Source organism: Poromitra crassiceps (assembly GCF_964638095.1).
Source record: "Poromitra crassiceps genome assembly, chromosome: 10".
NCBI lineage: Eukaryota > Metazoa > Chordata > Actinopteri > Beryciformes > Melamphaidae > Poromitra > Poromitra crassiceps.
In genome coordinates this window covers 33,748,939-33,775,423 of record NC_139631.1, presented here as the reverse complement: position 1 = coordinate 33,775,423, position 26,485 = coordinate 33,748,939, and the positions used below count along the sequence as shown (strand labels likewise).

The 26,485-nt window shown below is 43.1% G+C and overlaps 2 protein-coding genes across 2 annotated transcripts in view; one reads left to right on the top strand and one right to left on the bottom strand.

Moving 5' to 3' along the window:
• Positions 1–88: 88 nt before the first annotated feature.
• Positions 89–14,359, bottom strand: rfc5 (replication factor C (activator 1) 5). The gene is made up of 11 exons (XM_083644604.1): positions 14,228–14,359; positions 13,748–13,812; positions 13,383–13,519; positions 11,337–11,416; positions 11,109–11,182; positions 7,739–7,898; positions 5,661–5,742; positions 3,066–3,195; positions 2,595–2,672; positions 2,030–2,084; positions 89–1,013 (listed from the first exon to the last, which is right to left on the bottom strand). Exons 1-11 carry the CDS (start codon positions 14,272–14,274, stop codon positions 914–916), a joined length of 1,008 nt encoding a protein of 335 aa, XP_083500730.1. The 5' UTR covers positions 14,275–14,359; the 3' UTR covers positions 89–913.
• Positions 14,360–17,512: 3,153 nt separating this feature from the next.
• Positions 17,513–26,485, top strand: part of ksr2 (kinase suppressor of ras 2) — a gene marked incomplete at both ends in the record, with an annotated part of 107,008 nt that continues 98,035 nt past the window's right edge. The window contains one exon of the mRNA XM_083644595.1: positions 17,513–17,686. Coding sequence (XP_083500721.1) covers positions 17,513–17,686 — 174 coding nt within the window. The remainder of the gene's footprint in view (positions 17,687–26,485) is intronic.

The following is a 26,485-nucleotide window of genomic DNA, read 5'->3' as shown; positions in this document are numbered from 1 at the left end:
GAACATGGTTCGATGCATTTCTTTACATGGATAAATTGGCGATAATGTGTTGATCCAACACAGATATTTGAAATTTAACCATCTGTTTCTTTCAAATCCATATGTTGATACTGCCAAAACAGATTTGATTTAGTGTCCACGGCCACAAATAAACCACTCCCATTTTGTATGCAGATGGTGAGGGGGTGAAAAAGAGTGAACCATGTAAACACATCCAGTCAGAAATGGAGGTAGTGACCAGAGCAGCAGGGTGGGATAGCGATTAGAGTAGGGCTGCAACTAACCATTTTAATTATCGATTAATCTGTCGATTATTTTCTTGATTAATTGTTTGGTGTATACAATGTCAGGAAATGGTGAAGAAATGTCGATCAGTGTTTCCCAAAGCCCAAGATGATGCCCTCAAGTGTCTTGTTTTGTCCACAACCCAAAGATAGATTCAGTTTACTGTTATAGAGGATGAGAGAAACCAGGAAATATTCACATTTAAGAAGCTTCAATCAGAGAATTTTGACTTTTTTTCTTAAAAAATTACGATTCGATTATCAAAATAGTTGTCGATTATCTTTCTGTCGATCGACTAATCAATTAATTGTTGCAGCTCTCGATTAGAGAAACAATCCTTCGACCTGAAGTATCCGCCCTGCTGAAGTGCTGTTGAGCAAGACACCCAATCGTGTACTTTGACCAAGCTGTGGAGGCCGGGTGGCAAGCCTTCAAAAACTACAATCTCTCCTTCAAAGGGTCAAGAGTTAAAAAAAAAAAAAAAAAAACATGCCATTGTTCATACTCCAGATTCTGACTGGATGTACAGATATGATCCACTCCTTTCCGTTGTAGCATCAACAGAAGCGATGGCAGCCAGTCACCGATGAATCCAGAATTGTTTTGCTCTTCTTCAGCGGGCTGCACTTTAGGAAGCCTCGCTGACCACAAGGTCTCGGACCGCCTGGAAAGCTGCAACCATGGAGCTCAGCTGGATCTTCTCATTGGTTCCTGAGGCCAGCCTGTGTCTGCGGAGCATATGTGTGTCAGTCACGAGAATCATTAAGAATTGATGGCATTTATACAGAGCAGGGGTTTTCAAAGTCTGAGAATGTGGGCCTCCCACCAGACAAATCTTGGAAAAAGGCACCTCCCCTTGCTCAATTCCACGAGGGATGATTAGGTGGCCGTGATTGAAGGAAGGCCTGTTTGGGAATTTAGCCCAGGGCACCGGGGCTACACCCCTCAGGGCACCGGGGCTACACCCCTCAGGGCACCGGGGCTACACCCCTCAGGGCACCGGGGCTACACCCCCCAGGGCACCGGGGCTACACCCCCCAGGGCACCGGGGTTACACCCCCCAGGGCACCGGGGCTACACCCCCCAGGGCACCGGGGTTACACCCCCCAGGGCACCGGGGCTACACCCCCCAGGGCACCGGGGCTACACCCCCCAGGGCACCGGGGCTACACCCCTACTCTTGTGAAGAGTGCCGATGGGATCTTTACTGACCGGCGCCAGGACCTCGGTTTAACGTCTCATCTGAAGGACGGTGCTCACTCATAGGTCAGAGTCCGTCTCTGCCCTGGAGCATTGGGAAGATTATTCATGAGACCAGAGGGAAGAGCACCTCCTACACCACTTCCAATGAGAGCAAGAGAAGCCTCATCCTGCCGTCTTAAATCATTGGTTCTCGACATTTTTGGCTTGTGACACGTAAAAAGAGGAAGCAATGCCTATTCAACAACAAAACAAACACACATAACAAACTAAAAACATATATATCTATATCTATATACATATACTGTATATACATACATATATATATACATACATATATATACACACACCATTTGTATAACAGAAATGTTTTTCCCATCCCATAAATCATCTCACGGACCCCCAGGTTGAGAACCACTGCCTTTAATAAATGAATGAAAGGTGTGTGCATGTCATTGTATTGATGTAAGCTATATATAATGTCAGCATATTATTTCTGTTACTCTGCATGTAGCCTATAGGAGGAGCGAGTGATGTCACTTACTCAATGTCAGCCAACTTAATGAGCAGACCCATCCGGACAGCTGGGGGAAAGTCCACTGTGGAGGGAAGGAGGGAGGGGAGGGGGGGACAGGACAGTAAATTGTCAAACAAAAAAACAAACGGTGCCAAATTACTATAAGAAGATTAGACTAGAAGTTGCAAATAATGAGAAGAATAGAAGGCAACCTCACAAAAAGTAATTTCCATAGTTTCCTTCAAACTTTGCATTAGTGAGCCACACTGCCACTGGCACACACACAGCTCCCACTACAACGAGAGTGCCGGTAGTCATAGCAACTGTGTGTGTGTGTTGGGTGGGTGTGTGTGTGTTGTGTGGGTGTGGGGGTCTCCCTGGAAACGGGAGCAGGACAAGATTGAGTGAAAATGCAGATGGCAAAGGCATCTACACTGTATACCTCCATCTCTAGTCAAAGTGTAGCAGATTACTCCATTCAATAGGACTTTCAGAGAGATTGCTGGTTGGATGCGAGCTGCCCACGGCTCACAAGACTGCTTTCAAAAGTGTGTAAGTGTAGCCATCAGCCTGGCAGAAAGAAGCCTTTTACCTCTGTGGATGAGCAGATGAACATCGGTGAGGATATCTTGCAGGGCCAAGCCTTTCAACGTCTTCAGCTGAAGGATTTCTGTGAAGAAGGTGCTCAGGATTGGACCATGGAGAATTCACACTAAAACGGGGAATTAAACCCTCGTCTTACATTAGTTTGCACATGCATTTCCACTTTTACTTATCAAATTCCATGACGTGTATATTTTGGGATATATCCTTTCTTATAACTTTTCCAAGCCATATTTTTTCTTCTTCCAAATTTCACAGCTTCAAAGTTTGCCACGGCCACTGGATATACAGTAAATCAGAGCATCTATTTCAAGAGGTCGGGCCTTTCTCCAATTCTAGAAGCAAGATTGGAAAAATACTAAAATGTTACAAACAATGTTAAACAGAGTAGCGTACTTCCTCTACACATGAATACTACAAGCGCGAGTTGTGCTGCGAGTCAGATGGGGGTGGAGGATACGGTTGTACGCCGCGGTGAAGTCTTTGTTGAGCGACCAGTCGAGGATGTTGGCGATGTCCGAGCGGAGGGGGTGACCTGTGCACGTGTAGACCGTGTCCTCGCTCACCGTCCCGTACGCCATGCTGGTGCTCTGACAACACACACACAGACAGGTGGACTTCAGTTAGTGCAGACTACCGGCTCAATCTCTGCTGCTGATGAGAACGTGTTCAAGCTTTGACAAGAGGAGCACAGCGTTTCCTTTGACAAGTACAATTTACGTGTACAGGAATGTGTCTTTGTGACACTGGTGCAGACATGTAAGGGTTAATGTACGACGAGGTGTCCATTATCACTTTTTAAGGGACGACGTGGAGGCGTGAACCGTCCGAGGCGAAGCCGAGGATGGTTGCCTCCGCGAAGTCCCTTAAAAAGTGATAATGGACACCTCGAAGTGCATTAACCCGCTTATACCATGGTCACTTGCCAACAAAACAATAAGACCAGTCATTTATATTTCCATGTGTAATAAATAAAGCAATCTAAATGGCTAAATGTCTGTTATTCATACTGTAAATCAGTCTTCCACGAAATAAAATAGTCCCTCCCACCTCCACCACCCGCTCCGTTTTAAAGCCGACTCAAACGTTAACTTTATTACAGGAATGCAGGTTTAACGATGTTTTGCGTTCTACATTAAATGAAGACATTACCGTTTGGCAGCTTGCTTTATTTTGTATGATAGATACGTATTGGCCAAGTATATTAACATTTAAGAGCGAAGAGTTTCAGGAAATGAAAAGTGCAGCGGGGGCTCGCACTGCGTGCTGTATGTGGTGAAATGCAGCTCTCTCTCTCTCTCTCTCTCTCTCTCTCTCTCTCTCTCTCTCTCTCTCTCTCTCTCTCTCTCTCTCTCTCTCTCTCTCTCTCTCTCTCTCTCTCTCTCTCTCTCTCTCTCTCTCTCTCTCTCTCTCTCTCTCTCTCTCTCTCGCTCTCTCTCTCTCTCTCTCTCTCTCTCTCTCTCTCTCTCTCTCAAAGGGCTCGCCCCCGCTCTCCTCTTTGTCGCCGAGAAGAGCCTGGTGACGCGAGGTTAAAAATCTCCGAAACGAAAATCAAAATTGTAAATAAGAGTTATTTTTGATAAACTGAGCACACAGGGGTGATTTAAATAGTTACTTTGACCGACTCAATTTTTTTCTCAAATTAGAAAAGTGCCTTATTAACCCTTAACGGGGGTATAAAGCTCAAACTGCTCTCTTGATAACACTGATGAAACTATGGCGCATTGATATGAACGGTGAACAGACCATTTAGCTAGGTGTCCATTATCACTGTACAATATCACTTTTTAATGGACACCTTGCAGCCAATCAGAATCGAGTATTCACATAGACCATGGTATAATACATGATACTACAGACAGTAAACTACACATATGCTACATTCAAGGTTCTGTAGCAGTGTTCTACTTCTGTAGGTCTGTACTGAACACAACTGAATACAATGACTATGCAGCAACCATCACAGCAGACAGACCATTTGTTGCCCAGTTGATCTGACTTTTATGAGCATTTTGATCCATTTCAGGGGGGCGATTTTATTGAACTATGAAATAATGCATTTATATTGCTGCATATTAGCAAACATTGGAGAATAAAACTCTAGAATAGAATAGAACATTCATACCACTGAGATTAGCTTTACTTTACAGAAATAAGATACAAACACTTAAACAAGAGAGATTTTACACTGCTTCAGGCTACATACTTGATTGGTTACTAAACAAACAAAAAAAAAACTGTCACATTCATTGGCTCATGGAGAACAGCAGTCGCATTCATGTGTGATGATATGATACCTCTATGCCAGTGGTACTAAACCTTTTCTACTCAAGAGTAGAGCTGTTACTTTTTATTCGAAATTCGAGGGGGGGGGGGGGGGGCATGTTCGAATGTAATTGACCTGTTCGATATATTTATTTTTTTATAATAATACAAAAATAATAATAATAATAAATAAATAAAAAATAATAATAACAACATTGTTTTCTAACTTAGCATCGATGCTAGCGGGACTTACCCAGCTATCGTCATTGCCTGCTTACCGGTAATGTTAATCCCATGTCAGAAAAAGTCTCCTACTGCAACACTCAAGAGCCATATTGACCAAAAAAAACTTTACAAGAGCCACAATCCCAAAAAGTTTCTTTCCTCCCATTACTTATTCTTAGATGTTTATTTCTTTATTTATTTTAAGTAGGATTTAAAAGAGCCACAACTATCCATAAAGGAGCCGCATGTGGCTCTAGAGCCTCGGGTTGAGTATCACTGCTCTATGCAAAACAAACGGGGTGAAATGCAAAAAAGGGTACTCCAAATTATCTGAGGCATTTTTGGTTGGTTAATTTTTAGTTTGACAGGTATTTTATAAACTAAGTTTTTTTTTTTGTTGCCCTGTTGGGTTTCTGACTGATTCAAAGTCATGGTTATATTATTCACACAGTTCAGTGTGAGCAAAACAATATGAAACTTCGAGATGAAGTTGGAATAGGAGCGAGCAGACAACATAATAACAGGACTCAATGTTTACACTGACACTCATCAGCCTTCGCCATACCTGCAGTATGTTGAGTGATCTTCTCATATCGCCTGACGATAGGGTCACGATGGCTTTCATTCCGTCTGGACTGATGTCGATACTGTGACACAAAACAAAGAAACAAAGTGTCTCTTCAACATGACAATTAAACAGGTGTCAATCTCTGTTACCGCTTTCAGACAGACACGGTTCTGGTCCTGGCTCTGGCTCCGTTCTGGAGTCTCAGAACCTTGGTGCTTTCTGGCGAACCAGCCCGTGTTCACACCAGTTTAAGCGGAACCAAAGTGGGAGGACATTATTCGGTAGTCCTTCTTCATTTTTATTTTTATTTTTTAAGTTTATTAATTATTTGGTCTGGCGTTCGAGTGAACCCAGCCTTGGCCCTCTCTTCTGCAAGTTTGGCATATGACTTGCTCTTTCTTGTACTGCTTTCTAGCTTTTCTTGAGATTTGGTAGATGCCAAATCGCCACTAAACATTTGGTTTCCTCAGGAGACCACTGCAAATTATTTTTCTCTGTGTTGTCACTGCCTTCTTCTCCTTCCTGCTCGTTTTCACAGCCTAGAGACACGCCCACTGATGATGTCACGGTTCCCAAGGAAAACCAACAATTTTTTGGTTCCGCTGAGAACCAACTTTTCAGGTTCCGACCCAATTATTTTTTCGGTCTGAACACGCCGGCCAGTTCAGATTAGGGTTCTGGAACCGGAACCGGCACGGAGCCCTGCCGGTGTGAAAGCCCTATGTGTGCTGCAACACTCAAGAGTTACAATAGAGATGCACTTTTCATCTTCCATCTCAGTGATCAAGTTGAGTGTATTTTTCTAACATTTTTAAAACACCAATATATCAGTGTATCATCCCCACAGGGATAATAAAGAATACAAATACCAATTGTCATAGCTTGTATAACTGCTGTAAAAAAAAATGAGACCATGGTTGAGAAAAATGGCAGTCTAAGGCATAGCACTAGGGGTGTCACGATACACTCAGTTCACGATACGATACGTATCACGATACTGGGTTCACGATAACGATACGATACGATACGATTTTAACAATATTTTTTTAAACTTGAATAATGACAATATATGACTGGAAAAGTAGTATTTTATTTGAAATGCACAAATACAAAACATGCTGTTGTGGGAAATTGTTATTACAATAACAACTAGAAAAAACATGAGATTGGAGATAAGGCTTATCTTGAAATAGAATGAGTTACACCGTCACTTAGATTTACTTTGAACTAAAAGGTTTCTCAGCAGTATAAATTCTCATTATGCATCTTCAGTTTTTCTTCAAACTCAAACAACAAGACTTTTCTTAGTCTATTTTTTATGCATCTTCAGTTTTTCCTGTCAAGTAAACAGTTTTGCCAGAAACTCAATTGAATGGTTTCTCTCCTGTATAACTTCTCATGTGTCTCTTCAGAGACTTGTTCAACTGAACTACTTTCCACACATTGAACTTCAACAAACAAAGACGTTTCTTTGTCTACTTTTGAAAAAAAAAAAAAAAAAAAAATGTTTTTTTTTTTTTTTTTTTTCACGATATGAGATTTCATCTCAACGATACATATCGTGACGTTTTACTATCGCGAAATTTCGTGGGACGATATATTGTGACACCCCTACATAGCACCCAAGCTATTTTGGGCACCACCCTAAGCCAAATGTAATGTAAAGATCAATGTTGGTCCCCAGTGGACTACTTTAGCAAGTGTCGTCTTTAAGCTTTTGGGGTGTTAATTATTTATTACCTGCTCTGGCTTTTGCAAATGTTTCTACACAGATATATGGTAATAATAATGTGAAATTGCATATTTATTTATTACAAAACATAACATTTTCTACCCCTAACCCCTGATCCACCTGCCCTGCGAAACAGCACTGTCCTCCTAAGCCCTGTAGTTACTGCTGCTATTCCTCAAAATGAAGACCACATTTCCCATAAAACCAGTCACCTCCTAACGAGGATCCTAAATGAAAATGAAAAGTCACATACAGATAGATTCACAGTGAGGCGTGCGCACACACAAATGCGCGCACGCACACACACACACACACACACACACACACACACACACGCACACACCTCTCCTGCTGGACGACATACTCCAGTCTGGGGATCATCTGGTCTGGGGAGAGTGGGCCGAAGCGGAACCTGGTGCAGCGCGACTGCAGGGCCGGGATGATCTTGGACAGGTAGTTACAGATCAGACAGAAGCGAGTGTTTTCTGTGAACTTCTCAATGACTGAGAGAGAGAGAGTGGGAGAGACAAGTCAGAAATGAACGTAGCTGAGACAAAAACTTGTATACATACATACTCAATAATAGTATAATAATGGTAATAGGGCTGTCCCAAACGATTATTTTCTTATCGATTAATCTAACGATTATTTTTTCGATTAGTCGATTAATCTAACGATTTTTATTTTTATTTAATTCTTTTATTATACAACAATAAATTTACCCAAAACAAATAAATAACCAAAAACTTCTCAATTTCAGTATTTTATTTAACCATCTCATTCTCTTCAACAGTCCAACATAAAATCTCTCAAATAAAATTAAAGCAAGAGCTTGTCCTCAAATAAAATGAATATAGTGCAATTCAAAATAAAATAGTAGAATAAATAAAAATGCAAGTCACTTTCAGGAGGAATACCAAAAACCTTGTGCAATGTCAACTGAGTTTAGCAGCAGTCCAACATAAAATCATCATCTTACAGTACAATGGTGTGCAATTTTCAGTAACAGTGCTCTTAATTTTGGAGAAAGACAAAATGCTCCATGTAAGATGGTCACACATCATCCAGACACAAGACTGTGTCTGTAGCATCCACACCCAACATCAGGGTCCGGTTGCACCAATGTCTTACGACTGGTCTTAAGCTAAATCGGTTGTAACTTTACGACCTAACAGCTACGCCGGTTGCACCAACAAGTAAAGACCGGTCGTAAATATTACGACTAGTCCAGAGCAGGCGTGTAAGGTGCAGTATAGACTGTTTTCACCTGTGTGTTTGTGTTGTGCAATAGTCACAACCCCTCAGCACGGCTGTATTCAGCCCTCAATTATAAACCGCAAACCGGAGTACGTTATAACGTTATAAATATAGTCACGACGTTAACAACTAACCAATGCTGGGGGTCCGTATGGAAAGTGGAAATCGAAATGGTTAAAAGTTAAATCAATTTGGTCATTCAGTGGCATTTTACTGCCATGTAAAGTAACGACAAGTAACAGTTAGCCGCTAACATTAGCCACAGTATTTTTGTTTTGTGACGATTGTGACGCATCGAGGCACGTAGCGTGCGTCGACGTAATTACGTAGTCGACGTCATCGATTACGTCGACTCGCCGGGACAGCCCTAAATGGTAATATAATAGTAGATAGGGATGTCGACGGTTAACCGTTAACCGCCGAGAACGTCTTTGGTCGGTTAAGCATGTCGGTTAAACGGTCAATTTCCATGTTAATTTGCATATAACAGTGTTGCCAATGTGGCGATTACCCCCCCTCCTTCGTGGTCAGCAATGTAACATAAGTATATTAAATGATGGGGCAAGTATTAATCAAGATAGATTTGGAAATAAACACATGGTTCATGTTGATTTTATCTACCCGATGTCTGATCAAACGCATTCCGCAGCGAAGCACACACACAGCTGAACACCTGCTGCAGCCACAGAGTCACAGTGAAGTGAGCGCACTGACTGCCCCGCCCCTCTGCTGCTCCTGTCTGAGCACACAGCTCAGATGTGCTCTGTGACCATTTCAGAATGAGTAATACACCCAGCGAAACAATCAGCTCATACATGTTCTATAGTTTTGTTAACTCCGTGTGTGCTGTCATTAGCCTACTTTTTCTTCACTGTCTCATTCGGTCTAACGGCCGGGACACACATCTTGCATGTGCGTGGCGTGTGCGTGGCGTGTGCGTGGCGTGCTTGCTGCGGCTGGCAACTCTCTCCCTCCCTCTCTGCAGTGCATGTTCATCAGGCACACGCATGCATACGCTCGCACTCAATGATGAAACAGTAGTTTTTACCGTGTTACAAAAATGACATGAAGCGGTCGAATTGACGATTGAAAAGTATCAATTAACGTTAACGTTACTGTCCAACACATGGCAGTTCGGATAAATTGTTTCACAAGAGACTGCGTGCGGAGTGCGGACTCGTCTTTATAATGTTGTGGAGCCCTGCCAGACACAGAGAGCACAGCCCTCGCCGCGTGTGTGAAAGAGAGGGAGCAAACGGGTGAGACAGAAGCAAACTATTTTTTGCAGATCTCAAAAGCAGGTAAACCACTGTGGGATTAGTGAGACTATTGCTAAAAGAGAAGATACTGTAGTGATGCTGCGCACTTTGTCATTGCGCCCTGCAGCCTGGGCTGTCCTCCGCTCAAACAGTACTTCACGGGGCGGCTGCGTGTCAATTGACGTGTCCTTAATATGCAACGCGTGCAGCTCTAAGCAGTATAGCCTATTGGAGGAATGTTTTTGTTTAGATGGCTGGAGGGTTCAACTTGTCTTCTCGTTTTGTTAATGTGTTTTTTTCTGCTTGTAGATGTAAAAATAAACGCTTTCTACTGGAAAAAAATCAAGCATTTGGTAATGTTAATGGGGCACAGACAGTAAAATAGCGCATTTTAATCTTCTCGGTTAACCGACAGTTGTCGGCTAATGAGTGTCGGTTGTCGGTCAAGAAAAATTATGATTTTCGACATCCCTAATAGTAGAGTGATAATCCATCTAGTATCAAATCCACCTGGTATCAAAAAGTATTTAGCAGATTTGAAGATTGTAGCATATTGATAATATTGGGACTACAATATATGTGGACAGTTTGCTTTTACAATATAATTTATTTCTCAGCATTAGGCTACAGATCAGTTTGGCTAAAACAAAATGAAAGCAATTGATTTGGAAATGTCTATATTGCACCTTCTGCTTTCGTGCAACCCTCATTCAATTAATTTCCAATTGTCTTAATTTACCAGATTCATAAAACATGGTGACAACGAGACCGGCTACCTCTAATGACAGCACAACACTCTGATTTCTCTCCATGGCTGCAACTTACTGCTGTAACCTTGCAGTGCTTAGTAAATCCCACGCAAACTGAAGGTTATATAATCTGATCACATAAGCTTATTTAAAAAAGGAAAAAAAAAAAAAAAGCTCAGTCGACGGAACTATTACATGCAATTAGATTATAATCAGATTATAATTTCCTACAAATAACCTCTGAGAAAAACCATGTAGGTTAACATGCAATTCACAACAGCATAGTAAAAATGTTCCCACTTCAATTCATCGATGGCTAGCTTGCCCTCAGATTCATACAGGATTTTTTTTAGATGAGGTTTGTGCTGTAATTGAGCCAAAGTGCCTGGCTGCCCAGCGGGCCGCGTGGCCACACAGCGGGCGACGCCCGGCCAAGCAGATGGCTTACCTCGCCGCAATGCATTCTGGGCATCCTGGGTCATGGCATCTGCCTCGTCCAGTATCACCAACTTGAAGCCCTTCCTGGAGGAGGAGGAGGAGGAGAAGGAAAACACAAGAGGCAATAATTGTTGAAATCATGTCCCCTGGTGGTAGGGTGTTGAAGATAAAAGACCTAGTCAATATTAGAGCAATTACAACCAACTGAATGGCAAGTATTGTAGATGCGTGATCTTACTTGAATATGGTCCTGGTGCTGGCAAAACTCAGAACGGGTCCGCGGACGACATCAATACCTCTGTCGTCTGATGCATTGAGCTATCAAACAAATAACATGTTTATAAAAACCAAAGAGCCATGCGGTGTTTTACATTATGTCATTTAGCAGACGCTTTTATCTAAAGCGACTTACAATATATCAGCATTCCTAGCTTGGTATCCAGCCCCAATGAATCCTTCATTACGTATTTTTCAGCCCCAACTGATTGGTTGCTGTCTGCTGTCAATCATCAAACTGTTTGACCAATCACAGTAGCAAAGCAGGACAACCTCGACGATTCTCTGCCGAAGAACTTAAATTGATACGAACTGAAGAAGGCTAATGGGTTGTTCCACTCAGTGGTTCCACTGCAACATCAAGGCTCTTGAGCGCTGTTGTCAAAAAAGCACAAGGCTTCGTCTCTTGCCTTCAATACTCTTTTGTCTGCTACATCTGGTGCCTACACCTGCAACAGTTAACAGCAGCAATAGCGGGCTTAGCTAACGTAGCTAACAGCTAGCTAGCTATTTAAAAGGTGTGTTGTTGCAGTGCTGTGTAATGCGTCATCGGTATCGTTAGAATAGGCTCGTTTGAGTTGACTGCTGCGTCGCCTGGAAAGCAGCCGAGTGCAGTCAGGCGAGGCGTCAACAAGCCGAGCACCCCCGACTGCACACTCACTGCTGCTTTTCTTCTTCTACAGTTTTCTTTAACAAAGGTTTGTAAACGAATTAAAACGTGCATTAGCGCCACCCACACTCACTGCTCAAATGACCCAGCCCTTCAGATGATGTATTTTTATTTTAATGTAAGCATAACCTCACGTCACCAGGCTCTCTCAAAGGAGAGAGAGGCTGGTACGCATTACTACAGGCAGGAAGACCCGCCCCGCGTTCCGGTGGGTCTTCCGCTTTGTGTATCAGTGTTTTCGTTCCCCCATTTTACCGTTTGACTGGTGTGTCAGGTGGCGATGCCATTATTTGGTTTTAGTTGTTTGTTTTTTAGCTTTTTGGGTAGCTAGATACTCGCGTCGCCCATGTTTTCTGAACAGAACGCAAGGATTGAGCGGGAGCACAGCTGCACTTTGGTTCCCGCCCGGCGGATGTCGTGGTGTGTTCCGCCCATAGCCGGATGACACGGAACAAGGTTTTTCCACCCAGACTATGTAACGCACCGATATGAAAATTTTGGCCGATGCCGATAACCGATATTAACATTGCTGTTATGGCCGATAACCGATATTTACCAATGTCGATATGATCTGTATAAAACCACATTTCTATGATCATCACATTTTGTACATACTGAAAAACACATGTAAACACTGAATTTGAAAAAGTAATGCATTTCTTTATTTCCAAAACTTTTGGAAAAGCCCATAAATCATAGATTTACTGCATTATTTCATATCAATGTGAAGAATTTGGCTGATAATGATAACCGATATTAACATTGCAACATCTGACTGATACCGATATGTTAAAAAATGACTAACATCGGCCGATACCGATATGATTGCCGATATATCGTGCATCCCTAGTGGTATTTATTTAAAATACAGAGTGACAGCTTGGAGTAGGGTATAAAATTTAAGTTTCTACACTTCACTGTGGGTTTGTGATGCACCTGTGTTGAACCAACGGGCGATCAGCTCGATGCGTTTCTCATCATCCTCTGCGCTGTGCAGCCTCGCTCCAAATCTGTGCCCGCCTCGCTCTCCACAAGAGTCCCGTGGCTCAAGCAGTCGGAGCAAGTCGGACAACTTTTCTAACCATCATGCAACGGGACAAGCAAGTCATGGGTCGAATCTGTGCAGAACTTGCTCATCTCAAACGAGCCTATTAGTCCCGCCGCCTACATCGACCAGCCAATCAGGCATCCCGGACAGTATCTGTCCTGTCCTGAATAACCGCAAGTGGATAGCCTTGGGTCCAGACCCATGTGAGGCATGCTGACAACTGTGATTCATTTAGGGCTGGATACCAGGCTAGTGTCTTCCCTAAATCAGAGAAAATGCCGGCTGCTTACCTCCAACACCATGGAGTTGAACTCTTTGTCCTTGTACAGCTGCTTAGCGCAGGCGAGGATGGTGGAGGTTTTGCCCGTCCCAGGAGGGCCGTAAAACAGGAGGTGAGGAAGCTTGTCCTCACTGATGAACTTCTGGACTAAAGACACAGGACAAGTTGGAAATGCAGGGAGATAGACTTAAGGGTTACTTACAATATGGAGGGTGATCTTTTGACGCAGTATGTCATCTAGTAGCTTGGGTAGTAGTGAAGTCACGTTTGCCAAGTCATGATTGAAAACAAAGAAAATATGAAACGTATGCTTGAGTGAGTGCTTGAGGGATGAGGTTTAGCGTTACATGTTATTGTGGCAATGTATTTACTTACTGGTGGTTAGAATATCTTTGTGGGAGATCAGATCATCAAGTTTCTGCGGTCTGTATTTTTCAACCCTGGATTATGGCGCAGAAACATTTTGATTCTTAGATGACAAACGCTGGCAATGTTTTAGAGTGCAATGCAAACTGCAAATACATACAGCAGTCAGGACAGCTGAGCTGAGCTGGGAGTCCACTGGTATGAACAGCTCCAACACTAACGTTAACTGGCTACTCGCTAGCCTGAACAAAGTACTAAGTTACTTTCCGAAATGAAGAATGGTTCCTAATCGCTTCAGGAAAGGTAACGTTGACGTTACTGTATCACATTCGTACTCGTAGAACAGCAACGAGGGGCTAACGTTAGCTTAGCTGCTAGCTAACTTTACCTAGCATCTTGAATGGGCAGGCAAACAGATGGGCTAGCAGCTACTTTCTAACACTGCACATAAATAGATAAACTAAACAACACACTCGACATTCAACTCACCATGGTAAATTTCTGGCCTGTAACGGCACTTTGCCGGTAGACGCCATATGTGCCGCAAGTTATTGTGAAGATATAATGTTTAGATAGAATGTTTTTGTGGGTAAATCCTGATTTCTGCAGCCTCTGTGTGTGCGATGTTTGGCGCGCTCCACAACAAAACGTGCGTCAGACGTCACGTTCTGTAACCAATCGGATCCCTTTTTCGCTGCAATGGGCGGGGTCTTTGACAGCTGTCAAAATGCTACGTCACGCCCTCTTCCGGGTTATGCATACGAGAACCAGAGCAGAACCAAGGGATATTCATTTCTCCATCTACATTTGGTAAAATGCTTATAAAAATCGTTTTGCTTGGTCAAAGCAAGACATTCGGCTATATTTAGAATCAGGAAAGACCACATAACGAGCGAGAGATCCGTAAGTTGTAGGCTAGCACATGCTTCCTCCGATACATTTGCAGAGTTGTAAGCTTAGCTAGCACATGCTTCCTCCGATACATTTGCAGAGTTGTAAGCTTGGCTAGCACATGCTTCCTCCGATACATGTGCAGTCGCCATCCGCTTCTTTTCACCTGACAGCCAGGAGTTTCACCGGCAGGATGTAGCGTGTGGGAGGTTCACAATATTACCCCCCCCTTCCCAGTTCACCTCCCCTTGAACAGAGCACCCCAACCGACCAGAGGAGCCACTAGTGCAGCGACCAGGACACAGGCCTACCCTTAATGTAAGACATGTGGGACTGAAGTTGAGAGGCAACCGCCCGTTTGAGGATCTTACTGAGGAAGGGGAGGTTGGAAATGGGCCGGTAGTTGTTGAGCTTGTCGGGGTCCAGGCCCTGCTTCTTCAAAATTGGTGTGACGGAGGCAATTTTGAGAGCAGGGGGAACAGAGCCAGTAGAGAGGGAGGAGTTGACAATGGCAGTGATGAAGGGGCAGAGGGCAGGTAGGCTAGACTTGACCAATGAGGTGGGCATGGGGTCCAGGGCACAGGTGGAGACAAGCTTGGTGATGGTGGCAGCATCCAGAGGGGAGAAGGCAGGAAAGGAGCAGTGGTGTGGGGGTGGGGGGGGGGGGGTGGTGGCAGGTAGGAGCAGAGGATGTGAATTCTAAACAAGGCTAGGTCGAAACCTAGCATATTATGGCCGGCGTGGGAAAGCGTTGATGAGCCTGTTGTCAGCCAAAGTGGCTGGCTGATTTGAAATTGTACCAGCCATGCACATTTGTTTACCAGGCAGGCATATTTTGTAAACCCACTGTTGTGTGTAAGTGAAACTTGTGTAACGGCTGTCTTGATTTGGGCGATATGGACCAGAAATATTATGTTTTTTTTCTCTCTTCTGATGCCAGGACCAAAATGGACAGTGTCGCAGACACGCACACACTCACACACACACACACACACACACACACACACACACACACACACACACTGCAGAGACACACAGACCTTGAGTAGGGTTGAGCGATCTCGACCAAAGATATTATCTCCCTGTATTTTTTTTCTCTTCTGACACCATTGACTGTATATAAACAGCCAGTTCAGACTTCACACAACCAAACAGGAGACAAACCAAACAGGAGAGAGAAAGTACATCATGTTTTTTTTAATAAAACACTTACCGTGACCGTTGCGTCACCGTGGCGTGCAGGCGTGCAAAGACAACTTGCTATAAGTTTGGCGTCCAGCCGCACAAACCCAAATCCTCTGAGGAAGTCTATTTGAGAAAGCTGTGGCGTTAATGCAGTAAGTTGAGAAAACCAAGCCGTGGCGTGCAAAAGCAACCCCTCGGATTGGTGTACAGCAGAGTCACCGTCACCGTGCACAAACAACTCCTCGGATTGGTTCCTAGTAAATCGGCTTGTAAATCCGTGACAGAATCGGACACGACAACGCCTCCTAACGGGCCGTGCTGACGCCGGCCAAAAATTGGTGGCATTCCCCGTTAAGATCTGGACTTTGACTTGTCCAGTCTGTCCTCCATCTCTTCTTTCTGAGCCATGATATTCCTTGATGTTACTCTGGGAATCTTAGAGAGACTTCATGAAACTTCTTGGTCCATTGTTGGGATGAATGGAGGGATGGCCTGTGCTATAGAATATTGCTCTTGGTCTGGAATTGTCTCCATCTTTCCAACAATTATTTCAAATTGCTCAGAAATGCCTTAGCAGCCCTTCAGACTCATGTCATGAGCATCAGCAACCTTCTTCTGAAAGTCACATATTGACCTTGGCATCTACCACACAGCTGTGTGGTTAAGGTTGAACCAGAACAAGTTTCTAACCTTGACACAAGGCGGGGACATTCCAAGTAACTTTCTAATGCTGTTCTCATCATTTGCACCTCATAGGTGCACCTGATTCTAATTTTAACCATTTGATGGCATGATAACCTTTTCAACAAAAGGAAATTACATTTATGTTGATCATAATTGCATAGGTTATCGTTTTCAGGGGTCAGGGGATGTGCTTACTTTTAGTTTTTCCCCACCATTGTGTAATGGGCTAATACATTATCATAAGAATAGCCTGCTCTATAATATCCTACAGGTAGGCTATAAGGAGATGGGGAGAAATGCTGTGAAGTTTGATCAAACTTCACAGCTACTTAACAGCTACTTTTGTGGTAGGGCCTACAGGTAGCATAAATCATAAATCACAATAAACAATAGACACAAGCTGCCTGTATTGCTTTAGATTTACAAAAAAAAGAAAAAACGCTAATCTCGCGAGAGCATGCTTCACGCGGCGTTGTGCCTGGGCGATGCTGTGATGCTGTTGCTGTGGATTTGATTGACAGGTCAGGAAACATGTCGGTGTGGTGCGAGCGAACCGGGAGACGGGGAGTACCTGCATCCACTCCACACATCAGCACCTTTAAAATGAACAGGCTTTTCCCGAGGCGTTTGGTTAGGATGCGTTGAACAGCTTGTTTATTTGTTTTTTTATTTTTTAACAAACAAACGTGCAATTTGAACCGAAGAGACACCCAATGGATGCTGTGGCAGACCGTGCTCAGATTGTATTTCTACTCTTCATATTGTGTTTGATATATAGCCTACAACCAGAGACACCTTGATGAAACAGCCAGGAACTACGAGGACTGTTGTTGCAATGGAGTCGCCTCTCTCTCGGCTCAAATCCGTCTATAAACCTGCATGATCATTGCTCGTTTCATGGCGTTTTGCAGGTTGATCTATTTCGTGGGGCTCGCCACGTCTGTTTTCTGAAGATATATATATTTTTAAAGTGCATAAAAAAACCCAACAACACCCCACCACTGCTCGCAAATTATGGACGAGGAGATGACAAAAAGCGAAGAGCAGCATCTTAGTTTGCAAAAAGCCTTGCAGCAGTGCGAGTTGGTGCAAAATATGATAGACATAAGCATTTCTAGTTTGGAGGGTTTACGGACCAAATGTGCCACATCCAACGACTTGACACAAAAAGAGATACGGACGCTGGAGGTAAGCACCCTTTCACTACTATGACTGAAATCCTGCTATGCATCTTCATCACAATCAATATGGGGTTGTCAGCGTCTGTCATGTCTTTCTAGGCCACTGTGCATTATTCTTCAGTGCCCTGGGAAAAGAAATGCGCTCGCATATGTGTCACTGCAATAATTATGCATCATCTTGTGCGCACCGCTATCTGTTTTTGTGCAGTGCAATAAATCAAGCAGCTGCGGGGCTGCAGTGGGCTGTTAGAGGCTTGCGCATTCTGCAGGTGGCGGGGAGAGAGAAGGTGGCTCTTCTCCATCAGAATAATATGAGAGGGAGCCGAGGCCTGTTATATAGGCAGAAGGCAGGCAGCACCGTGTTTACAATCCATTATTATTCTGCCTGCCTGTCCGCCTGCATCCAGGCCCGGCTGTTATGCAACGCGGGCAGATTATTGAAATTGTTTCAAAATATCGTTATCCGTTTAATTGGCCCACGGGGTATTCCGTAAATTGCGTTACGTAATGGCCATGGTGTTGTGGTATCAGCGCACATTAGGTGCTGCTGTCCGTTCTCAGACCGCTTTTGTTCCTATTGGGTTTTAGAAGGATATATCGATATCGCTCATCATCAGGTAGGCTATTATAGGTCGGGTCCCTCTAGGACTGTTAGTAGTATTGACGTCATATAGTGGATAAAAATGACCATTAAGTGCGAAAAGTCGTTCTAAACTCGTTATTGAAGAACTGTGTGAACCACACACAATTGAAGTCTCCAAGTCCCTTTATTAATTAGTGATATCACAGGACATACTGTAGGCTCCCATAAAGTAGGTCACTATTCACTATTTAAAACCACACACACTAGTCCCTAACAGTTAATTAGAACATTAGGCTATAGCAGGGGTGGGCAACTGTTTTTCATGGGGGGCCACATGAGAAACCCAGATTGTTGCCGGGGGCCGAACAAATATTGTCACGCCGTAACCCATGGATGGGCAACTTTGATGATAGAGAGGGCCACAAAAAAATGTCCTCGCTACCAGTTTTTGCTGAGGGCTGAACGGCGCCAGCGCGAAACATTTTGGGCATTTGAAGCCAGGTTTAGAGGAATAACTCATTTTAAATTAACAGTTGTGATGTCATTATTCAGTCTTAACCACCAATATTTGATCCTTTTCTCACGCACTCCTATGTCACCACCTGCTCTCCCTGCAGGGCTTGAAATTAACTTTTTTCACCACCTGCCAATATGGCCGCTAGATTTTAAAGTTACCAGCCAATTCGAATTTCCACTAGCCGAAATGTTTTTCTTGAAATAAACCAGAATATGAGTGGGTTATTTTAAGCTTAAGTATCAGTAAGTGGCCCGGGATTCTCAAAGCCTGTGTTGAGGGTCACACAAGAACAAAAATGCACTCTTGAAGCTAAATAAATCCAAAACCAACAAGTTAATTATTTAAATTTCTACTTCAATGTAAAACAGTCATTTCTTACACATGAGATTACTTTTAGCCTTTTAGTCATAAATATTATTGAAATATATTCCATATTCCAGACTGAAATGCTATAACAGAAGAGTATTGGCCAGAATGACATGAACATTTGGACACTTATTCAGCGGGTATCTTGCATGTTGCGTTCAGGTGCACTGTAAAAAAAAAAAAAAAAAAAAAAAAAAATTTTTTTTTTTTTTTTTTGGCAATACCATCGCGGGCCACACAGGGGGCGCCGGCGGGCCGCATACGGCCCGCGGGCCGTATGTTGCCCATGTATGGGCTATAGGGACATCATAGTGATACAATAGCAGTAAATAATAATAATAATAATAACAACAACTATATTAATAATATAATAATCTATATCATCATCATAATCAGTATATAAATGAGAGCTAGGGCTCTGTCTGTCCCGACTCCCGTCCCACTGATGATGTAATCAGTGATGTCATAAATTGTGACATCATCAGTGATGTCAGAGGCATTGCAATCTGGGAACCCAGAGTTGGGACAGTCCTACCTTTCCCCTGGCTTCCTGATGGTGGCGCGCCTCTCCTGCGACCATCACTTCCTTTTCTGCGTCTGTTCACTAATAACGTTAACACAAAAACACACTGCAAAGAAGACGTCAACTCGTCAACAGTGGAAAATTACTGGAGGTGTAGTTGTTGTGACTAGTAGTATCGCTAAAGTCACGGCGCAAGTTGCTATTCAGTGGAGCACAGACGTGGAAAAGGAAGTGACGGCGGCAGGAGGGGCGCGCTGTACAGGAAGCCAGGAAAAAAGGTAGGGCTGTCCCAGGGGTTCCCAGATTAGAGGCATTGTGACATCACACACACATAAGAGACAGAGCCACCCACACACACACACAAGTCCCAGTGATGATGTCATCAGTGCTGTCATAAAAGCAGTTGTGAGTGACATCATCAGTGATGTCATAAGAGTCCCACTGATGATGTCATCAGTGATGTCATAAGAGCAAAATCAAGTCCCAGGGGCAGACACTGAAAGAAGTGGGAGTCTGGCTTCAGACCCCCCGTCTTCAACCATGGACAGCTGTATGTTGCCATCCCTGAAGTATGCCATCAAGGAGCAGCCATGGCGAGGCCGCGTAGCAGCCGAGCTGCGTATGCGTGCTGCAGGGCCAGCTCGGCGAGGTGCAGGGCGGGCAAGGTCACACAGCGGCCGAGCTAGCGAGCCCACGCAGCTAGCTGGGACATTGCCTTCATTGATCCCCGTGTCATGTGCACTGTCAAAGTCTGCGACTGGCGACACATTCTCATCACTATCCTGTAACTTCAAACTCTTTACCAGTGGTTGTAATGGATTCAGCAAGCAGACATACGTGATACGCTTGGACACCTGCTTACCGGGGTGGGCTATGTGTGTGCCAAATTTGAAAACTTTTCACCAATCAGACACTTTCAGCCTTTTCTTCTTCTTCTTCTGTGGTGTTTTATGGCAGTTGACACCCTTTATGTTGCATTAGCGTCTCCCTCTGGATTTATCCATCCACTGTTTCCCTACATTCTGTCCTTCTGCTGCCCCCCCCCCCCCCCCCCCCACCCCACTGAGCTAGCCTTCTTCTTCTTCTGTGGTGTTTTACGGCAGTTGGCATCCTTTATGTTGCATCACCGCCTCTCGCCACCTTCAAAGGCCAGTTGAAAATATGGCTCAGATCAAACCAACAATGTGATCACAATTAACATTTGCCATGTTCTGCAGCATGCTCTGTGTGTTTTATTTATTTTATTTATTTTAGGTTTTACTAACCTTTTATATTACTAATTTTTTTTTGGTATTATTAACTGTGTGTTTTAATCATTTTTGGTTTTACTAACTTTCTGTACTTTTAATCTTTGTTGTATTATTAATTTTTCTTTCGCTTTCATGATTACATCAACCTGCCATGGGACTACAGGTGGAAACTAGCCCTTGGGCTACAACCTGACATATTTACTGTACGGCTGTACTGTTCATCAATGTGTAAAGTCCCATTCTTTAAATAAATGAATCTGAATCTGAAACATACCCCCACCGGCTTCCCACCCGCAGACACGGCCAATTGTGTCTGTAGGAACGTCTGACCAAGCCGGAAGTACCGTTGCCGGGAATTGAACCCGGGTCTCCGCGGTGGTACTGTAGGCGAGTGCTTTTACCTGCACTACCCAGACGCCCCCACTGAGCTCCCATCATCACCAGATCCCAGAGGCAGAAGTGTCTTCCAGGAGGATGACACTTTGTCTTATTGCGTCAACAACAGATGAGTTTCCCCACCAGGGGTTTCAACCAGCATCACCACCACGTCAGCCATGAGCACAGCCTCTCTCATTAAGCCGGCCTGGGCATTACTGCGTGCGTGTGTATGGGGGATTCTCAAATGATCTTTGTGTTTTCCACCGCAGTCATCAAGCTAAAGGATTATTCATCCCCAGGCACAAAGTGTTGGCCATGACCTCACCTTTAACCAAAAGCTTCCCCAAAGAAAAGCCCCTTTTGATTTGACCTGTTTTGTCTACATTGTAGGTTTCCCTCGTGGGTGTCAAGCTGTTGGAATGATTGACACATGAAACACTTTCTTGGCTATATTATCTTTTTTGTTGCTTTGGGCATCAGAGAGGACAGCAAAGTAAGAATTTAACTGTTCAGGACAACTTGGCTGAATCCAAATGTCTGAACTGAACTTCACTGCACTTGCAGAATTGCAGGCTTGGCAGGCGATGTAAGAAATGCCCAATTTAGTCATGGTCCTTATTTACAAACATTTCTGTATTTTAATGTGTGTTTAGCCTGTATGTTGATGACGTTGTGTCTAGCCTATATGTTGATGTTGTGTCTAGCTAGCCTACATTATATGTTGATGTTGTGTCTAGCTAGCCTATATGTTGATGTTGTGTCTAGCCTATATGTTGATGTTGTGTCTAGCCTATATGTTGATGTTGTGTCTAGCTAGCCTATATGTTGATGTTGTGTCTAGCCTATATGTTGATGTTGTGTCTAGCTAGCCTATATGTTGATGTTGTGTCTAGCCTATATGTTGATGTTGTGTCTAGCCTATATGTTGATGTTGTGTCTAGCTAGCCTATATGTTGATGTTGTGTCTAGCCTATATGTTGACGTTGTGTCTAGCCTATATGTTGATGTTGTGTCTAGCCTATATGTTGATGTTGTGTCTAGCTAGCCTATATGTTGATGTTGTGTCTAGCCTATATGTTGATGTTGTGTCTAGCTAGCCTATATGTTGATGTTGTGTCTAGCCTATATGTTGATGTTGTGTCTAGCCTATATGTTGATGTTGTGTCTAGCTAGCCTATGTTGATGTTGTGTCTAGCCTATATGTTGATGTTGTGTCTAGCTAGCCTATATGTTGATGTTGTGTCTAGCCTATATGTTGATGTTGTGTCTAGCCTATATGTTGATGTTGTGTCTAGCTAGCCTATATGTTGATGTTGTGTCTAGCCTATATGTTGATGTTGTGTCTAGCCTATATGTTGATGTTGTGTCTAGCCTATATGTTGATGTTGTGTCTAGCTAGCCTATATGTTGATGTTGTGTCTAGCCTATATGTTGATGTTGTGTCTAGCCTATATGTTGATGTTGTGTCTAGCCTATATGTTGATGTTGTGTCTAGCTAGCCTATATGTTGATGTTGTGTCTAGCTAGCCTATATGTTGATGTTGTGTCTAGCTAGCCTATATGTTGATGTTGTGTCTAGCCTATATGTTGATGTTGTGTCTAGCTAGCCTATATGTTGATGTTGTGTCTAGCCTATATGTTGATGTTGTGTCTAGCCTATATGTTGATGTTGTGTCTAGCCTATATGTTGATGTTGTGTCTAGCCTATATGTTGATGTTGTGTCTAGCCTATATGTTGATGTTGTGTCTAGCCTATATGTTGATGTTGTGTCTAGCCTATATGTTGATGTTGTGTCTAGCCTATATGTTGATGTTGTGTGGTCTAGCCTATATGTTGATGTTGTGTCTAGCCTATATGTTGATGTTGTGTCTAGCCAGCCTATATGTTGATGTTGTGTCTAGCCTATATGTTGATGTTGTGTCTAGCCAGCCTATATGTTGATGTTGTGTCTAGCCTATATGTTGATGTTGTGTCTAGCCAGCCTATATGTTGATGTTGTGTCTAGCCTATATGTTGATGTTGTGTCTAGCCTATATGTTGATGTTGTGTCTAGCCAGCCTATATGTTGATGTTGTGTCTAGCCTATATGTTGATGTTGTGTCTAGCCTATATGTTGATGTTGTGTCTAGCCTATATGTTGATGTTGTGTCTAGCCAGCCTATATGTTGATGTTGTGTCTAGCCTATATGTTGATGTTGTGTCTAGCCTATGTTAATGTTGTGTTACCAAATATGTATGTGGACAATTACGTGCAGCAGCAAGTAGATTGTGTCTATATTTTGAGAGAAACCATGAGGTGTTTACTGTTTTCCTACTTGGAGCTGGAAGATCTTGGTTCTAAAAAGTTTTGAAGAACAGTTCAAACTTTGTAGCTCAGATCAGTAGTTCTCATCGTGGGGTCCACCCGGGTTCCTTGAGGGAGGTTCCAGGGGTTCCCCAGCAAACTGTTTTCAAACACCATTATTTAATTGACAAGCAGTTCACATATAGTGAGAGATTTTTCAGGCACCAAGAGATATTCTTAAAAGTCTCTGTTTTGATGCCGTTTGTCTTTTTGGCCTGTGTCTGGCTCTTGGCTTTCTTAATAGTTTGGCGATTACTTTTCACCCCTGTAATGGCAACAAACCTGTTTTCTTTCTGGTTTGCTCTGTACTTGTGTGCTCGTCATTTTGTAGAACTGCATCATCTTGTATGACATTAGTGATTATTATACTTCCATTTCATTTTTGGCAAAATCACATCTGGGTTTAGTGAAGCTTCAGTTTCAGTCATGAGACTGTGAAGTATCATGTTTGGGAGGTGTTTTGAGGCCTTCAAGTCTAGGATTATGATTTTAATGAATAGCAATCTGTTCTTTTTTAAGAACTACACCTAGCAATCATGCATCATCATCAGATTCAGAATAGCTTTGCTCAGGCCTACACGAGTTCTCTTTTTCCTCTTAGTTCATTTTCACCATATCAAACAGCTCGGTAGCCATGCTGCTATGTATAGGTTAGGGTTGACCAGACGTCCCTGATTTTCAGGGACAGTCCCCGTTTTTGGTGACCTGTCCCCGGCTGGGATCTGTCCCCGAAAATGTCCCAGATTTTCTACTCCTCGTCCGCGGTCGACTGTTACTGCCTTTCAGAGGCTCATTCTTAAAGCTATAGTGAAGATACGTATATCATATGAAACTATTGGAGGGATATCAGTCAGCCTGCACCATAGTTTATTATGATAGCATGGTCAAAATACACGAAACCCTCTGAATTGTCCCTCTTTTTGATTTCATAGACAATAATGACATGAAGATATTTTAATGATATATTGACTGCAGAACTGGAAATGTCCCCGATTTTCATTTCAGAAATCTGGTGTTACATGACCCTTAGTGTAATGTGTAGTGAAACTTACCCTGATTGAAACACTGCATTGTGATCTTGAATTAGCTTGGAAATTAGCATGGCAATTCATCTCTAATGCTGTGGAGTAGCTACTCTCGTTTTCAAGGTGAGAGGAAGTCTCAGCCGTCTGTCTGTGGTAGCTCTCACTCCACCACACGAACAGAACACAGCAAAACAATGTCCACCCACGAAAATACACACAGGGGGGCTGCTGCGTCTGTCCACATAATAAACACACTGCCACAGTATTGTGTGGGTCAGAATTGATATTTTTGAGGGGAAACCTTTCTATAAGGATAAAAAAAATTTTTTTTTAAAGAAATAGTCATCACCTTATGTAGCCACGCCCATTTGACCCGGTTGTGTGGTTGTGACTTCCGGATAAAAAAAAAAAAAAAAAAACGCTCCAACGTCATCATCTAACTCTGAATTAACTAATAATTTAGCCAATTGTATGTAACATACTAAATAAAAGCAAACGGCAATGTCTAAGAATGCAACGCCATGTAATTGGCTCGTTAATTCTCGCATTCAAGGGAATTACGTTAACGTCTGCGGGTCTTATAGGCGTAAGTGGCTGCGCTCGGAGGAGACTGAAAACCATCTGAAGCTTTCTATGTTGGAGTCCAGGTATGTTTTGTACAAGGACGTCTCTCAGTGTGTTGCTGTTAACTGCCCATTTCGTTGTTTTCTTTTTGTTGATCTCATCTTTTTCCTCTTCGACTTGATTTGTATCACTCAGACCGCAGCTGCGGGCGATGTTCAACGCATTCCTGCTCTAAAAACAACTTTCTTCTTCTGACGTTCTTTTGTATCTCGCGCCGTGACCACCGGAAGTGTTAACACAACCCGGAAGAATTTGGCCCACCCCCGCGTATGAACATAAGGTGAACATAAGGTGAATACCTTAAAATAAAAATAAATAAAAAATAAATAAATATGAGTGGTAGACCATTGTAGATGTGCAGATGGTAAGCTTCATATGGTCCATGTAAGTATTGCAAGAAGTCAATTTTCCTAGCGAGGGTCAGTGTGTTTCTCTCTAGGTGTGGACTGGGCAGTCACCTTTTTGGGCAGATCGTTCGTTAGCAACCGTTGAAGGGTTTCTGTATTCACAGGTCACATGATCTCTCCTCCACTGCTTTCTGATTGGCTATGCACCGATGTAGGCCAGCATGCTCTAGATTTCTAGCAGCATCAGTGATGTGTGTTGTAGGTGTATGTTTGGACTGTGGCCATAATGCATCATCCTCCAGTCTTAAAGCACAAATTCGGACACTTTCAGCCTGGATTCCTTTTCCTATCGTTTTTCATCGATTCTGACCAAAATCCCCTCAGTTTCTTTACTATTATAGAGCTCACATGTTGCTTGCCATGGTGCGTGGGGTCTCCAGTACAGTCCTATAAGGCAGTGATTCTCAAACATTTTCATGTCAAGGTCGGGACCCCCTAAACTGATTAGACCAGAGGTTCTCAAATGTTTTTCAGCCAAGGACGCTTTACAAGATAGAAAATATACCGGGGACCCCCTCATTCTGATTTGTGATTATGGGCTAAGCTTAATTGTTTCCACGGTAACGTGCTTGACTTTTAATTTGATAGGTTTGTTTTTAGAATGTAATCCATGAACCATTTTAGATTTAAAGTATAAACTATTTTCGTTGAACTGATGATTTTGCAACAATTTTTTTTTTTTTTTTTATTACATTACATTTACAATACGTCATTTAGCAGACGCTTTTGTTTTGTCCAAAGCGACTTACAATATCACAATTTGTCAACAGTACAGAAAACCACTATGC